General features: G+C 35.0%; 1 protein-coding gene across 3 annotated transcripts in view; it reads left to right on the top strand.

The window, feature by feature from the left end:
• Positions 1–17,995, top strand: part of EXOC1 (exocyst complex component 1) — a 33,514-nt gene that overhangs the window by 11,059 nt on the left and 4,460 nt on the right. For all 3 annotated transcript variants that reach the window (XM_009277410.2, XM_019471575.1, XM_019471574.1), the window contains 8 exons: positions 3,752–3,901; positions 5,555–5,666; positions 10,289–10,452; positions 12,296–12,406; positions 12,879–12,955; positions 13,509–13,737; positions 14,965–15,148; positions 17,264–17,463. In XM_009277410.2, coding sequence (XP_009275685.1) covers positions 3,752–3,901; positions 5,555–5,666; positions 10,289–10,452; positions 12,296–12,406; positions 12,879–12,955; positions 13,509–13,737; positions 14,965–15,148; positions 17,264–17,463 — 1,227 coding nt within the window. The remainder of the gene's footprint in view (positions 1–3,751; positions 3,902–5,554; positions 5,667–10,288; positions 10,453–12,295; positions 12,407–12,878; positions 12,956–13,508; positions 13,738–14,964; positions 15,149–17,263; positions 17,464–17,995) is intronic.

The following is a 17,995-nucleotide window of genomic DNA, read 5'->3' as shown; positions in this document are numbered from 1 at the left end:
ACTTTTTGCCTTTAGTTTCTGTTCTTAAGAAGGTATGTTCCTCCTGTTACTTTTCATATTTTGAAAAACTGAGCACAGGCTATGTGTCCTGGCCTCTAAATGAGCTAGTAGAAGCTACGTTGTGCAAGTCCTGTATAAGTGCGTTCACAGAGTTTCAATATTGGACTTGCATATGAAAATGGCTGTTTAACAGAATGCCTTTTCTGATGTTATGTTCTGGGGATTTTATTTTTAAAAATGGTAAGAGATTATTATTACTATGTAATAATACATGTATTAGATTAAATACTTCTAAAGAGACTTTTCAGTGCTATTGAGAATGCTATTACCAATTTGCAATTTTTTATTTATTTATTTTTTAATTCTGGTACTAATAGTGTCCTCACATTGTCTTTCATATAAACTTGCCCTCTGAAAAGTTTCAGCCTGCTGTTAGCTGTGAGGTATTAATCAGCAGATAAAAAGTAGGCACTCACTGTAAGGTTAAGCAGGAAGAGTTCATTAACTCTTCATTAACTCGAGATGAGCCTCTGCAAAGCCTTTTTTCTTTTTGCAAAAGAAAAAAAAAGTTTGTGTACTTCATTTTGAGGTACAGATTCAAGTGTTGGAGGTATAACAGATTTTTGTGTTATCTTACTACAATGACCTTTTTTGATTAATAAAATACAGCAATTTCTCAGTCCCATGTTTTTGAAAAGTCTAACTGGAATACTTTGTTACTTTTAACATCTGAAGATTTGCATTATTTTTTCAGACTGTTTCTTTCAAAAAAATAAAGCACTTCAGAAAAAACTAAGGAAGATAAAGATTTCTAAATTAAAATGGCAAATGAAAACACAATGATGTCTAGGTAGCTGCTAATACAAGCAAGACATAGCTGCTAATACAAGCTGATTATGATATCTGATATTCTGATTTGGAACTCATTAGATGGAAAACCAAAGTTGCATTGAAATTTCGGCCTAAATATATTATCTTAGAAGTATGAAATTGTTCTTTTTTTAAAAGCAAACAAACCCAATGCTGTGATTCAAACTACTGTTTTAAGATATTAAGGTGCTTCATCTCCTTTACGTAAAAGTGAGAATAAATCTTAAAAGCTTTAAACAGAAATGTAACTTTGGATTGCCATTCACTGCAGTGTTAAAAACTGTTTGCAGTAACTGTTACTAACAGTTAATGTAGTTGTCTTTATTGTGTCCTAATAATATTTGATTAACCTTACTGTGTATCTATAACTTTAAAGATTTTTTTTTTTTTAACAACCAGGTTCAGCATTGAATTAGAAGGCAACTCTGGGCTTTCTGCCTTTGAAATATGAAATAGTTTGAAGCTTTGAAAACTATGAAATAGTTGAATAACAAACTTGCAGTATCATTTGGTAACAGTTAGTATAAATGTATGTGTAGTGAGAGGAAGCCTGTTAATTAGGTGGAGAAGGTACACCTAGAAGCTCCATAATGTTTTGGAGCAGACTTGGAACAGGACATAATTTAGGACAACCAGAATGATTAGTCCTGTGGAAAGTTGGCTTGGAGAGAGAAATTTATCTTGAGAGGCGATTTGTCATCTAGCTTTATGAAGAATGCAACTGCTAAGCAAAAATAAAAAGTTGTATGTAATAAAGGGACAGGAATAAAATTGTTAGATGAAAGAAGCAATAAAAATTTGGATAGCTGAGTATTTTCTAGCAGTCATATGAACTAGCCTTTGGACTGACTTAGTTGAAGAAAGTGGTGAAAGCCACCAGGTAAATTACCTTAAAGTATAATGAACTTGAACATTAAAATGCATGCTGTAGGAATGTTGCACACCAGGGGATAGGAGAGAGAACCATAAATGGTTTTCTATATCTAGTTTTTTATAAAAGCATATCAAAGCTCTGTTGAAAATATTTGCTATACGCATGCCCAGAAGTACACGCAGAATCAAGTATGACCTCGGTAATCACATCAGCAGCTGTGTGGCTAATGCTGGCTGGATTCCAATTCCAAATTATATGTTGCAATAATTACACTTTACAAAGTTAGCTTTTTGTTGGAGTCAGACTACAAGATTGTTTTTAGAAGGGAGATTAACAGTGTGACTCTTCCCCATTGTCTGTGAGAATAAATGAATGAAGTTGTCTAGGACTTGTTTCTTTGGGTCCGTTTGTGTCTCAGTTTATGTAGTTAAGAGAACAGGACTTGAAGTAAGTGCATATTCATGTTGGATACAAAAAAGTAGTCCAACTTTACTCAAAAGCTGGCATGTTCGCATTGTATTACGTAGTAAAGGTTAGTCTTTTACAAATAATATCAAGACTCAAATCTTCGCTTTTTAAAAACAAAAATCCGTGAATGTATTGTGGAAGCTTTTAGGGCTTTTTTTACCCAAAGACTTGAACTGATTAGTACCCAAAACAGTAGAGAAGGGTGAGCCAAAGTTGCTTTAGTTTTGACTCTGTGATCCAAACTGGCTTCTGTTCCAACTTAGACATGCAAAGGCAGTTTTTAAACTGTAGAGCTTGTATTCTGCCAACTTGTCATATCCAAGACAGAACTGTCCAGGAATGCTTCCTCTCTCAGGGACTGACATTGACTGACCTGCATAAACCCCCTGCATGTTATGCTACAGGAATTGGAGAGCAATTAGGACAATTTTTTTGTGCTGCCATGGCACAAACTATACTTAAGATCAAGTTCTGTTGCTGTATTTATTGCGAGCCCGGTAAAAAAAGACTTTACAGAAAATAATAAAGCCATTTTGAAATTAAGTTCCATCCTCCCCTCCATTAACCCAGGGCTAATGGTTGTGTGTTCCGCTACATGGCTGAACTGTGGTGTTACCTTGCTTGCTTCCTGAATTGCCCAGGAACCTTTTGAGTTCAAGCAAGTGGAAGCTTAAAAAAAACTAAATCATATGTTGTTCAAGCAATATGATGTGATCTTCACTTAAAGGATAGTGTGTTTTTTCAGGAGATAAGCCAGAGAAAAGGAGGAGCGTGAAGTTAGGAGCTTGCTGTTAAATGGATTGGTTTATGCTGCATGTCGTAAACTGTTTAACTCTAGTAAATGTTTACTGAAAGCGTATGTGTGTCTGCATTTGTGTGGAGGGAGAGAATGTGTGTGAACTGATGTTTTTAAGACTTGACCAAGGCTTGGCCAAAGTGGACTAAAGTGGGTTGAATTGGAGCAGATTTTCAGAGGCATAGCATAAAGCTCATCATTAACACCTGGGCCATTGACTGGGGACTTGAAATGTCTTACAGTATATAAGAACAACATCTATGGATTTTGGGTTTTTGTTTGTTTAGAGAAATAATGTAATAATGTCTTAGAATTTTTCAGAAACAGTTGAACACTTGTCATTAAATCTTCACTCACCTTGCATTCTTTTGCAAAAAATGCCAAATTTTTTTCAGAAACAGTTGAACACTTGTCATTAAATCTTCACTCAGGCGTACCTTGCATTCTTTTGCAAAAAATGCCAAATTGACTCAACCCTGAAGGCGAAGTGGTAAACAGCAAGAGCCTTACAATGAACAAGCTTACTAAGATGCGTTATCTGCCACAACTGTAATATCTCGGTGTCCATATTATGTTAGGCATCTTTTCAGTCTGCGTCTCTAGACTTTGTTTCTATGCAAGATATCTTGATGCTTTTCTGTTTGTCTGAATGGGATGCTGTCTTCATTTTAAGTTTTTCAGGAAACTTCTAGTACATCTTGTATAGTGCTTCCAGATTTACTTTAATACTTTCTCTTATCAAGGGTCACGATCAGAGTTCTACTCTTGCCCAGCACTCTGTTGAATTGACATTACCCAATCACCATCCATTTCACAGAGATTTACTTCGATATGCTAAACTGATGGAGTGGCTCAAGAACACAGATTATGGAAAGTACGAAGGGCTAACAAAGGTATGTGAAGTGCTGAAATGATGCTAGAGAATGTACATAATATACTATTTTTGAGAGTCAAAAGAATTGCCTGTGTGTATGTGCATGTCCTTTTAATATTCCTTTATATTAAATTTAATTCACTGCTCCTCTTTTCTTGTTCCTCTTTGGAACAGGAAAGTTCATTTTTTGGTATTTGTTGTATCCCGTATTTTTTTTTTCTCCAAGATTCTATGTCTCTGTTCTAAAGTATCGTAAGATATTAATATTTATGTAAAACAAGTTTGCTGTTTCACAGTCCAGTAAGAAAAATAATTAAGCTATTTTCATGTTGATGTGCTTATTGCCTATGTGACATCTTTATTTCAACAGACCTTCATTTCACCTGGGAATATCAAAAACTTAAGAAGTGTCTTGTAAAGTAGATTAAATAGCAATATTTTGGCTTTGTATATATGTAACTTTTAACTACCTTGTTTAAAACTGACATGGAGTGAAAAAAATTACTACAGAAGTATAGAAAATGTTTAGATAGAAGTTAAGGGCAAGTTAGTCCTTACAGAACAAGTCGTCTTTTATTAAAGTACTGTCATTCTTAAAAACTCAACCATGGAGGATTTAAATTAGACTTTTAAAATGGCTTTGAAATAGTTGTTCTTTTGCCTTCAGTGTAAGGCAAATGGTCAATGAATGGTTGACATCTCCGTGATCTTCTAAGAAAAAATTGAGACTTACATATTTACGTATTAAGTGTGCTAAGTAACAAAATTTTTAAGAACATAGGAAAAAAAATTCTTGGGTGATCTTTGTCAATAAATAAAACATAATTATAACCTTTGTACTAAAAATCTAAACAAACCAGATAATCTTCAAACTTACTTCAGTTGTTAATGGTTGACATCTCCGTGATCTTCTAAGAAAAAATTGAGACTTACATATTTACGTATTAAGTGTGCTAAGTAACAAAATTTTTAAGAACATAGGAAAAAAAATTCTTGGGTGATCTTTGTCAATAAATAAAACATAATTATAACCTTTGTACTAAAAATCTAAACAAACCAGATAATCTTCAAACTTACTTCATTTGTTATGTCTCTTGTCTTTTCAAAATTTGAGCTTATTTTTAGCAGTGTTGCAAACAAATTATTTTGGGATTGATTGAATCTTGTAGTAAGTAGGCATACAGAGTTTGTGCCTCCCAAAGTCTTCTGGTCTTCTGTTTTCCTTGTGAGAATAGTAATAAAGGAGGTCACGTACTTGGGAAGATGTGTAGGAACGGCATCCTATTTGTTTGGGGGTTTTTTGGCATAGTAGGAGTCTAGTAAAAGAGGCTACAGAGAATGGTGCTGAACTTTCTCCATTCTACCCTCAAATTGAATTCTATGATGCTACCACTAGTAATCCTATTCGTATGTACCACGTTGCATATCTTTCCTTATGGAGGCGAAGTAGCAATTTTATGAACTCACTAGGAAAATTATATAACCTGCTTAAGTATCACGAATATATTTTTGTGCATGCTACATAAATATATATATACATATATAGTCCAAAACAGTTTGTTATTTAGTAGAACTTATATACTTGTCATGGTTTAACCTCAGTCTACTATTTAACAGTAACAGAACAAAGTCAATATCTATACCTGTTAACTAACTTTACATTTTTCTTAAGAATTATATATGGATGGATTATTTATCACAACTATATGAAAGGGAAATAAAAGATTTCTTTGAAGTTGCCAAGATCAAGATGACAGGCACAACCAGAGAAGGAAAAAAGTTTGGTAAGCTTCCAGGAGGCGCGTATCTTGCTTTGAATCTTATTATTTGCTTATAAAATACTCATTGCAACACCTAGGGCCAATTTTATAATGGTGTAAAATTGTTTACTTTTGGCAAGGTGGAAGAAGTTGGATGAAAAATACGATTGGTAAAATTTCTGACTTCCACAAGGCCAAAGTAGCACAACTGAAATCTTGTGAAATTGGTCAAGATAGAAGGATAAAATATGATATTTCTCACATTTTCAAATCTACACTCAGTTTTTAACAAACTACCAACCATATTTTATTACTTGAACTATCCCATTTTTTTACTGGAAGAAACTTGGAAAATTAACTCTTGTAATTAAAGCAAGCTTGGGCAGCACATCTGTGTGTGTTCCTTCTGCTATTACTTCTGCTTTTAATAAGTTTTGGGTGGATTTTGAAGAAGCTAATTTTAATGCTAATTCTGCCTAAGGAAACTTGTGTATTTCATTGTGTTTTCAGAGGGGTTTACCTATGTAGTCTGAAACTAGAAATCATACTTTGCTAACTTGTAGGTCTTTCTGTTTAAGGGAGTATGTATTCCTGCTAGGATTACAGGTATGGAAGTGAAGCTTTAAAAAAAACCCAAAAAACCAAAAACAAACCCAAAACCAAAAAAACCCTGAATACGTAGAAAGTAACAGTGATGTAGGTGTATTTATATATTGTCCATTCTATATTTTAAAGTGCACTGTTTCAAAACTTTTTTAAAATACTTATATTTGCCACAGTTTGCCAGTTTCCAAATCCTAAATTCAGAAATCATGTGCAGCTTTAACTAGTAAGTTCCGTCAAGCCTATTCTGGGTCCTGAACTTATGCTTTGAAGTTTGATGGTAGAGAACCGAAAAAAATAATGAAAGGAAGAAAGCAGGAGGGTAGTGAGGCTTGATTGAGGGAGGAGGAAGCTGGAAAGATAAGTCTCGGCAAGCTGTTGGACATGGAAAGCAAGTGGTGCCATAATGTGTCGTCAGAACAGTTAAATTCATAAATCTTGAAAAGCTATCTTATTGCAAGAACAAAACACTTTATCCTAATATAAATTGATTTCTAAAACATTCTAAGCACTTTATCCTGGCACCACTTTTGTGATTTGTATTTGTGAGGAGACAGTTTTTGTAGCAATTTCCTAACTTCTGTAAATGTTACGGAGTGATGAGGCATTTTGGAGAAAGAGGTCCTTCAATTCACCAGCATAAGGGCTGCACCTTGAGAAGGCTTCTGTCATGTATTTGTGCAAACTTCAAGCACGTTTGAACTTTGCACAGAATAGTGAAGGAGGGAGAGTAGCAAAGGGTTTTTTAACCAGTTCTCTTGGTTTGATTTCTTTTGTAATACTACATTTTCACAAACATACAAAGAGTATGTTTATGTTGAGTCTTGCTGGTGACTGACTGACATGCAAAACTTGACCCAAGTGCCCAGTCCTCTGAAAATTGGTAGGAACCAGTCACAAAGCCAAAACTGGAAGCTGTATCCAGTGGGGACTCACCATTCATAACATTAATAATTCTAGGAAATTAAGCCATTAAGTAATGGCTGCATATTTGAGGCCACAAGCGAATTTGACAATGAATTGGATTAAAAAAACTTCAGTCCTCAGTACTAATCTTATAAAGAAGGAAAGCAAATTACATATGTTTAAAAAGCTGTTCCTTATATAAATATGATTTTATTTCACCATTTAAATATCAAGTTATGTGTTTATTTTGTTACAGCTTATAATGGTGTGTAATTTCAAAGGCTTCTATGTTGAAGGTAGTGGTTGTACTATTACTAGTTGCACATTAATTTAAAATACATCACTTTTAATAGTAAACTTATTTAAGGAATAGTGTAGGTGCATAATGCTCCAGTTGTACTCGAACACTAAAGATGACCTGTTTCTAAGCTGTGTTGGTGTGTGTTCTTGCCTTTTTTTGTGCTTTGGGAATAGCACTGCTATTTGAATGCCTCAAACGCAGAGGGGATGCTGGGAGAATTCTGGCATTCTGTGCTAGTGCAAGGTTCTTTGTCTGCATTTTTATGGCAAAAAAAAAAATCTGGGTCGTGAGCATTCACACTTGTCTTAAGTAGTCTTTTTTTTCTCTTTTTTTTCTTTTTTTTCCTGATTAAGCCAAGACTTTGATACTTAAATACCATAAAATCAATGTGGGAAAGAGTGCTACTACTGTCATATGTTTATATGATGTGGCTTCTCAAAAGCCACTATGGCTCCCAGATTGTCCAGGGCCTGACCTTTGCCTGTAGTTCTTCACATTCTGTAATATAGTCCTGTGCATTTGGAAATTGAGGATGATGAAGAAGTGGGACCAATGCATGGCAGATGCATATGCCAAATATATCAGGCCTAAACCTTTTTATTAAAAAACTGCCAAAATCCCCAAGATCTAAAAACTAGGCTGGAATTAAATTCAAGTTTGACATTATAATTGTCAGTAGTGTTGCCTACTTGAGAACATCTGGTATTTAAGACATGTTTGTGGCATTTAGAAGTATTTACTCATTCTATTACAGTAGGTTCTGCTTGCCTGCTCCATTCTGGGGGGCTTGTAGCATCCATCCTCATCAAGATCTTCTTAATACCACATACTGCTTTTAGTGTATGTATGCAAATGCCTTTTACTGGTTAGGGATTCTCTATTTACTACAAATGCCCATTTACTCTAAATTTCATATTGAAGTCCACTTGAGGAAACTGTTTTATTCTGCAAAAAACAGGAAAAGTAAAAAAACACCTTGTAAACTTTTTTACTATATGTTTATTGTTTTCTCCTCTCCGAATTTGCAGTCATCAATTTTTGGTGCAGCATGAATACAAAAGATGTATTCTCTATGTAAACTTCCTGATTTGCGAACAACAGAAAAGGTTAGCCAGTCTTACTGTTGATATGAATGATTTTGCAGTATTGGTGTGTGTTTTTTAAATTGAAGAGGTGGACAATATCTCTGACTCAGTACAAAATTACATAAATACATTTTAATTTTTTCATGTATATTATCGATATGATGATTGATCTTGGAAACTGAGTCTTTTGCAACATTAACTCTGACAAATATAACCCTAATTTAATGGACTTCTCAATTTGGGAGAACTTAAATACATGTTACCAAAAATGTTCTTTGAACACACTGTATAAGAAAAAGTAAAGTTTAATATCTAGAAACTTACTGTTTTCCATGTAGCTTAGATACTGAATTTCTAGAATAGTACCTCTCCAACTAAATGTGTTTGCAATGTAGTTACTTGCTGCTTATAGTTCTCCGCATGTTTCTTTCCAGTTAGAGCTTAACTTGCATCTTGTGCATGGTTTGTGCAAACTGCATTTTAACTTGTCTTTGTCTTTGATGCTTGCAACCTAATCCATCCCAGCTACACTGCCTCGAAAAGAAAGTGCTGTCAAACAGGAAACTGAGAGTGAGTATAACTAGTTGCATTAGTTGGTATTGTCAATGCATGTGTGTCAATGTAACGATGTAGTGCTGCATCGTGGAAAATCTACTTAACGCTGAAGCACTCCGTTCAGAATGAAATTGAAATAAGCATTAGCAGAATCATTGTTTTTGCAAGGCAAAAAATGAAGCACGGCTAAAATGGCCCAATATAGAAGTTGAGAAGGTTTGCAGGTAAAGGCAACATCTTTTGGTTTTCCCATGCTACCAGTTGATCTAAAAAATACATTTGTGCCTGAGAGCTTGTCGTAGCTTTCCAACTCTTCCAGTAGGTTAAGGTAACAACTTTTATTAGATCTATAGACTTTGTCTTGTTTGCGTCCCTAGAATAGATACCAACATAGCAGTTAAATGAAACTTGCAGGATTGCTTTTAAGTTTCTTTGTGGTTGAGATGTGAGAGGCTTATATGGGGGTCAAATATTGAGGATTTCTTGGTCTTTTTTGTTACTGGATTTCTCCATCCTGTTCCAATATTTCTGAAAATTTGGGAAAAAATAAAAATAAAAAGAGATGCTCCTCACCTAGGAGAAGGCCCCACAGGGGAAGGAATATCGGGAAGAAATGTCTGAATGTTAATTATGATCAAAAGGAGAGGGAAGCATTAGCAGTAGAGTTACTGTGGGATTGTAGATCCAGCAAAATAGCTGGAGCAAACTATGTAGACAGAAGGATGTTAACAGCAGAAAGGTCAAGTTCAAGATTAAAAAGTGCCTGTGTGTATATAAAGCTTTTCAATTTTTTTCCTTCTTGTGGATTAATTCTTCTGCTTGTGGCAGCCTTTGCCCAAAGTACATTCACGAAGATCATAACTGGTCTTTGCTTCCAAGCTTTCAAGGAGAGTATCTATTCCAGTGTTCCTATATTTCACAGTTCTGTTCCTTTTATACCTTTTTCCATACTTTACAATGAGGGCTTATATAGCTGCATCGTCCTTTGAAACTTGCTGAGGTATTTCAGTTACCTTGTAATGAGAAAAGAATGTGTTTATAGCAACAGCATTTGCAGCTTAGACAAAAATTGAGTTGTTTGATTTTAATGTAGGACTACTAGCAACTCGATCTCATATGTTCTGTAATGAACCTGTTCTTCTTGAGTATTTTATTCTGCCTTTGCTTCCCTCCTTCATAACGTCTTTATTTCACAGGTCTTCATGGAAGTTCTGGAAAATTGACTGGGTCTACTTCTAGCCTAAATAAACTCTCTGTTCAGAGTTCGGGAAACCGTAGGTCTCAGTCATCCTCACTGTTGGATATGGGAAACATGTCTGCCTCTGACCTTGATGTGGCTGATAGAACAAAATTTGATAAGGTAAAGCCAAAATGTTGCATCATGTTTCTGCTTAGTTTTGTCTTAGAAGCGTCTTGCATATCCTTCTTGTGTAGTTTAAAGATCTGTACTGTTTAAATCTTAAAACATGCCTATTTCAAATTCTGTACGCACCACACGTAATAAAGGCAGTTTCTAAGAAATATGTAGATCAGAGTATTATTCTCTGATTATAAGATTCCATTTAGTTCCTTTATATGCTTAGTGTGATCTGTAGAGAATATCAAGCATAAAAAATGGTCTATTAAGTTTAAGCCCAATATGCATTTTTAAGCAAATAGGAATTGAACTGATGGATTCTTCAAGTGATTTTTTTTTTTCCCTCAATACAAATGTTCATGTGTTCTGTCACATTTTGCCAGTATGTAAGCAAAAGTGAAAGATAAGAAAGCATAATCTTCTTTTAGCCAGGACTTGAGCATGGCCCTAAAATTTTATTTATACTGGTTTCACATCACAGTTACCATCAGTTTTCAGCTTTAACCAATGGCACTAAGTTGTTATTGGAGCGTCCTCAGCATCTCAAGGTCAGGTTGGATGGGGCTCTGAGCAACCTGATGACCTTTAGAGGTCCCTTCCAACCCAAACTATTCTATGATTCTGTCTGTTTAAAAACCTGCTGTCCTCAGCATCTGTTTTGGGGGTTTTTGTTGGTTGTTGGTTCTCCCCCCCCCGAACTTTTAAAAGTGACAGTACTCTTCACTTCTTGTGGAATTAACTCCTCAGTACTGTGGAGGGAAAAGGAGCTGTTATCGGGGTGAGAGATAAAAATAATTTTCTTGTTCTCTATTGAATTATTTGGTGGAAATGAGTATTTTTCTTCTGACTCCTTCAAATCCTTGCTCAGTCTTTTTCTGGGAGGAAATATTATATGCCTGAAACAGTTATTACACACCTGCAGCAGCAACTTGTCTAGAATTAAAATGATAGCTTTTTAAAACAATTTTATACAAGTATTGTGCTAACCTTTTTCAACAACTTCTGACTTTTATCTCACACCCGCTGGGGACGTGTGAGTGTGACTAATGTATACAGAGTTGTAAGCTACTGCGCTGACCTAGTAGTTTTTTTCAATTTTTTTTTTTTCCTAGGGGAATTTTCAGTAGTGTGGATTTACTATGTGGCTAGATTGGTTTTATTTATGTAAATTATTGCATATCTTAATCCTTAAATACTTGCGGAGAAAATTCTGTGTTGTGTAAAGGTGACAGATTAGAAGTATGTCTAACACCTGACTTATCATTTCAGTAGTTCGTATTAATAAAATTAAATTATTTGAATGAATTATTGCCAAAATAGTGTTTCATTTTAGATTAAAACTAAAAATCATGATGAATACTTCTATTTCAGTACAAAACCTGCTGTTGGTTTCTGTAGCAGCTATGTAGAAACTTTTTCTACAGAGCAGTTATCTTCTACATACACAGTTTACCTGTTTTTCTTCTCTGAGGCTTTTAATTTTGTCATCTTCCTCTCAGCAATCCAGGCAGAAAAGAGGGTGGCAGAACGCATGACTTACTATTAAAATGTGAATGTTTTCATTATAGCACAAAAGTCCTTCCTCAGGCTGTGACTAGAAAACTTCTAGTCGTGGAAAAACATAGGTTGTTCTTCCCAGTGTATATGGATGAGAAGGGACTGTTGAAAATGCAGGTATCACTTTTAAAGATCTAAGTACAAACTGTTTCCATTTCTGTTAAGTAGAAATAAGCCCTCTAAAGCTTAATGAAGATAGAAAGTATAAAATCCTATGCAACAATTAAAATTAGTATTACTAACTGTTCATAGTATTTGGTGTGTTGGTAAAATATTTGCCTTTCTTTAGATTTTCGAGCAAGTATTAAGTGAACTAGAGCCTCTGTGTCTGGCAGAACAGGACTTCATTAGTAAATTTTTCAAACTACAGCAACATCAGAGCATCTCGGGAACAACAACGGTATGACTCTTAATTCTGCCACTGAAGTAAAAAATATTGAACAAGCCTCATAAGAGACCCGTTTAAAAGATAACTCCTGAATTTATCTGGCAATTATGTGATCCAGGTGATCACTGATTTGTTTTTCTCCATTAGCTGGCAGAATCTTTATTTTTGGCTGACCGATGCACAATCTGTTAAAGAAGGACTGACATGTTTCTTCTGCCATGGTTTGTTTCCTCATAAGGTCACAATAAACACTTCATCATGCTATGTAGGAAGGCAATGGGGAGTAATTGTGGATAGTGGTGTATTCTGGGGAACGTGGCCAGAAAACTACCAGCACCTTGCAAACCACTGTATTTGCTACTTTGAGGGGGGGGCGGGGGGGAAGCTGATAATTATCTTGGTTTTGTCAGATATACTTACCACTTAAATACAGGATTGGAGACAAGCTTTCAGCTTCCTGTATATACATTCCTTGTTCTTACAGAATGAAGCGGAGGAAATGGATGGAGGAACTTTATCTCGTTCATACACTTCTGGTGCTCCACAAACAATATCATCTGAGTATGTGCTGCTGTTGTATATTACTGATTCTTAAGCCTACATGTGAATTTATTTGGCATATAAAACTTTTTTCTCTATAATCAGAAATTGTTCCCTTTTAGTGAAAATGAATAGTGAACGCTTAATTTGTACTTAGATACTGAATGTGTCAGTAAATATAAAAATTTTTGTATATAGGATGGATGTTTCTGTCTATAGTAGTATTAAAAAAGATGCTTAATTCTCTAATAGTTTGCAAAATGAAACTAGGCGCTGTAATATGTAAAATATGCTTTGGAAAATATGCGTAGCAAAGTTCTGAATTTGAGTGTGTGGCAGCTTCCACACAGAAAATACTTTTTGGAATATTTTATACCTGTGACTATTGATTTTTACTGTGTGGCATTGGCATTTCTTCCCTTAGCAGCATTCTGAAAATCATGAGGTTTGTTGAATGCAAATGAGACTACTGTATCCAATAAATTTATCCTAAAAATGTTATCAAAGGACGTGTAAAATAGCCTAGTAAACTGTCAGAGTAATATTTTTTTTTTATCTTATGCATTTTTAATAGGAAGGACATGATCCGACAAATGATGACAAAAATATTTCGTTGTATTGAACCTGAGCTGAATAATCTTATAGCGCTGGGGGACAAGATTGATAGCTTTAATTCGCTTTATATGTTAGTTAAGATGAGTCATCATGTATGGACAGCACAAAATGTGGACCCAGCTTCTTTTCTCAGCACAACACTTGGAAATGTTTTGGTGACTGTCAAAAGGAACTTTGATAAATGCATTGTAAGTTCTTTAGTTATTCTGATTAAGCTAACTATATTATAGAAAGCCCTCTCCTACCCAGTTTGATTTTTGCATTTCTTTTATAGTTAAATTTTTGCTTTTCATTTGAAGTGAGAATGAGTAACTTTATTGCTCTTCTACTGGCCAAACCTTCAGAAAAGATGAACGAATTGGTGGTTGTGTTTCTTTTTCCTCTCCATTCCTTCTTCAATAATTAGCTATTTGTAAGAAATATGACCACTCTTTCACTGCTGTGAGCTAGTTGACATTTTTACTTGTTTGTTTAAACTTGTACTCTTACTGAGATTACTGAAGTCAGTCAAGTAAACTATAGCTCTCTGCCTTTTTTACTTACCAAAACAAAACTCATGGATTTAGGAGGGTTTTGCTTTTCCCCTTTAAGCATAATATACCAAATAGACATTTCTTCCATATGTTCAGTTATTTCTATATTATATCTAACAGAAACTTGGTTTAGATAAATTGGCAAATCTTTTGGCAGTAGGAGAGGCAACTTCTGCTAGCAGAAACTTCCTTTTGCTAATATGATATGAGCATTATATGAAATAATGGCAAGTTTAGTGAAAACATAGTTGCTGGTATAACTTTTTTTTTTTAATTGTCATAAATGTAACTTGACTCTAGGCCAACATAGTAAGACTGACCATTCTTGATCAGTTTAATGCTTAAAATATTCTGAAGCTGATTTTTTTTGGATTATACTCAGAAATAAAATTTCAGTAGAAGATTAAAGAAACTTCCTGTAGCAAAAGGAATTGTTAGCTTGGCTGAATCAGAAAAGCGAAGTTCCTTTTTAGATTATAGAATGAAAATTGTTAATTGCTTCTGGGGGATAAATTTGTGGGGGTTTTTTTCCTTTTTTTTTTTTTTCCCTTAATACTAAGTTAGTAAACAAAGGAGAATAAAAGCTGGAAGATTTTAACTTTAATACTAAGTAAGTAAACAAAGGAGAATAAAATCAGGAAGATTTTACTTGCCCATCTTCCTTTTTTTCTTTCCAATAATTTTATTTCTTAACAAATTTTTGAGGGTAAAAAGGGAGGAAGACTAAGTAGATATACTAACTGAAAGTTATAAAATTATTTCCATGTTTTGAATAAATGTCAGTTTTTCAGTATGTCTGCATTTTTCTTTTGTTTTACTAGTTGTTACATGGTCTGGAGTCATATATTAGAGGCTAACATCTGTTCTTGTTTTAAATTTAAGAGTAACCAAATGAAGCAGATGGATGAAGTAAAAATCTCAAAGAAGAGTAAAGTTGGGATCCTTCCATTTGTTGCTGAATTTGAAGAATTTGCAGCCCTCGCTGAATCAATTTTCAAAAATGCAGAACGACGAGGAGATCTAGATAAAGCCTACATAAAACTTATTAGAGCGGTTTTTGTCAGTGGTAGGTCTTCTGAGGTTGTCGTAGTTACTAAAATGATTGTTTCCTCCTATTTATATATAATTTTGCTCCAATTAACATGATTTTTTTTTTAAGAGTCTCTGTTGCAAGTCACGTGACTGATACTGTGCTGAAATTTTGGTTCTCTCTGTTATCGGTAGGAGAGCAAGTGTAAACCTTTTGATTGTAATATACTTTTTAAGAGCAAACTGTAGATACTTCCCTTTGTACATACCTGTAAAGTAACTTTCAGTTAAAGACAGAGGGAAGTGGTTTAGACTCTGAAGGGAGAGAGGAGATGGCAGCAACACGACATGCTCAATCTGAAGTGGTTTCCTGTCTTTTCTCCCCCAGTGTAGCTTAGACGAGGAGAATAATCTGGATAGGATACCTGGCATTTGGCCCTAATATTGTTTATCTTCACAGCCCTGTCTAAAATAAACCACTTAGGGTCAAATTCATAGCCAGAACTCTTCTTGGCAGATTAGGTCCTTTGTGTCTTAGCCTAGTCTCTCTAGTCCTCCCTATTTTCCCAGCTATCGTCTGGAAAAACAGCAGCAACACCCTTGTTCTACTGGTTTTATTTAACATTAAAAAAACAAAACAAAAAAGCGGGGGATATGCAAGCCAATGAACTCTGGAAATACTGTCCTTCCCTTTTAAAATGGGAGGGACATGGATGGATGGACCTCTCCATGCTGATTTACCTGCAAATTTTCAAACAACTCCACATAGAGTATTTCCCAACCACTGAGACTTACCTCTTTTTTAGGGGAAGATTGAGCAAGAGGAGACAGTAGAGGCAATAAAGCTAGTTTGAGGAAATTATAGCATAGTGGTTCTGAACATATTAGGAAATTGTGAAGAGACATTACTTCATAGTACAGTAGACAAGAGTGCATATGTAGTCAGCAGGAGCATCCCAGCTGATAAGACAGTAAATTTTGAGAATGTTTTTTATTTGATTGCACCCAATTTTTCTGTCCTTAAGAATTTACTGTTCAAGTGATAAAACTAAGCAAACATCAAGAGACAGGCAAAACTATAAAATGATAAAATAACTAGTGTAGGAAGAACTTAGAAAAGCATGTTTTAAAAGGGCTTCAAAATTATGCCAGTCAAACACCGAAAAAGAAACAAAATCTGTTTCAGACAAGTACAGAGCAAACTTAACAAATAATTATGATGGGGGAGGATAAGGGATAGAAGTAAAGAATGAAGATGAAACAAAGTCAAAATTATGTACAAAATCAGTGCAAGCAGTAAGTTTAATGCAGTAGGGTATTTAATTTACAAGTAATGATTGAAACAGGTCAGAAAGTTGTAGTACTTCAGGTAGAATTGGAGGAGGTGTTTATAAAATTACATGGGAAGAGCAAAATTGGCAGTAGCAGACTCTTCCTAGTTGGCAATTCAGTGTTCTGACTCAAATGAATTTATGATCTTTATTGATACTCTGGTGCCCAGGATCATTTGGTGGGGGGATGGTGGGCATCCTGGTAGTCTCAGCAAAATGATTAACTGATGAACAGGCATAGAGACTTAATTGCGCTCTTTGAAGCCATCCTCTTTCAGCCTGCTTTTAGGTGCAATAAGGGAGTCATACATAGAATTTCTTTTGCCTGCCCTGGGTTTCTTTGGGGGCGGGATGAAAGTAAGAGACCTATGTACAGGATTATCCATTTTTATTACTAAATTTGGGGATTGACAGTAACTTTGACCATGAAACTATTAAGCTAAGCAAAAATTGAGAGGCTAGGAAGTACACTTTAAAAAAACCCCACCACCTTATTGAAGATTTTTGTTATAGCAAAGAGGGGAATGAGACTTTTCTTAAATAGCTCTGTCATGTGAAATTTATTAGGGATAACAAAAGCATGCTTGTAAACTTCCACAGAATGTGGGTTGTTTCTCACTTACGTAAATGACCATATGTAGTCACTATTTTGTATCTTTTTATAAGTGACTTTTTTGGCATACAAATTTCATGGTCTTAGAGCCTGTTACTTCTTATGTTACAGAATTCCTTTTCTGACGGTATTACGGTTATCGGTTATGTTTTTCTGAATTTGGTTGTCCTTTTCGTATTTTAAGTATTTTGCTTCCTTTTTCTTTCAGTTGAGAAAGTAGCTAATGAAAGCCAGAAAACACCCAGAGATGTGGTCATGATGGAGAACTTCCATCATATTTTTGCAACACTTTCTCGCTTGAAAATTTCTTGTCTTGAGGCTGAGAAAAAAGAAGCCAAACAGAAATACACTGATCATCTTCAGTCTTACGTAATCTACTCACTCGGACAGCCTCTTGAGAAATTAAATGTAAGTATATTTGAGTTTATATACATTTAAATGGTACAGAGTAGTCTTTCTCAAGTGTTTAGTTTGCACTATCTGATCTCTTTATCACTGCATCTATCATAGTCTCTATTTTATTATTTTAGACTCAAGCATGTCTGGCAAGAGTACTCTACGCATGAGGGTAACAGTCTTGGATGAAAAGAACCAAATTTTTCATGGCAATGAATAGTACTGAGTAAACATCAGTTGTGTCTTAAGCAAATGGTTTTGAGGAAGGAAAAAGCGAGGGGAAAAGTAATCGGGAGCTTTGGGATAAATTTCCCCACCTCAACTGCAGAGAAAATTACTGTAGTTTCTGAACTGTTCAACAATAAGAAAAGTTTTAGGAAAGTTCTGTATGTCTGAAGTTGAACTAAGTGTTAAATTGAATGCTGACTTAGGTTCATACTCAGAAGAAGGGCAGGCAACTCAGGAGGACTACAAGGATGTCGTGAGGTTATGCAGGGAGAAAATTAGAAGGGCCAAAGCCCAACTAGAACTTAATCTGGCTACT

Source organism: Aptenodytes forsteri, unplaced genomic scaffold (assembly GCF_000699145.1).
Source record: "Aptenodytes forsteri isolate BGI_AS27 unplaced genomic scaffold, ASM69914v1 Scaffold65, whole genome shotgun sequence".
Taxonomy (NCBI): domain Eukaryota; kingdom Metazoa; phylum Chordata; class Aves; order Sphenisciformes; family Spheniscidae; genus Aptenodytes; species Aptenodytes forsteri.
The sequence above is the reverse complement of the archived record's forward strand: the minus strand, read 5'-3'. Positions and strand labels throughout refer to the sequence as shown.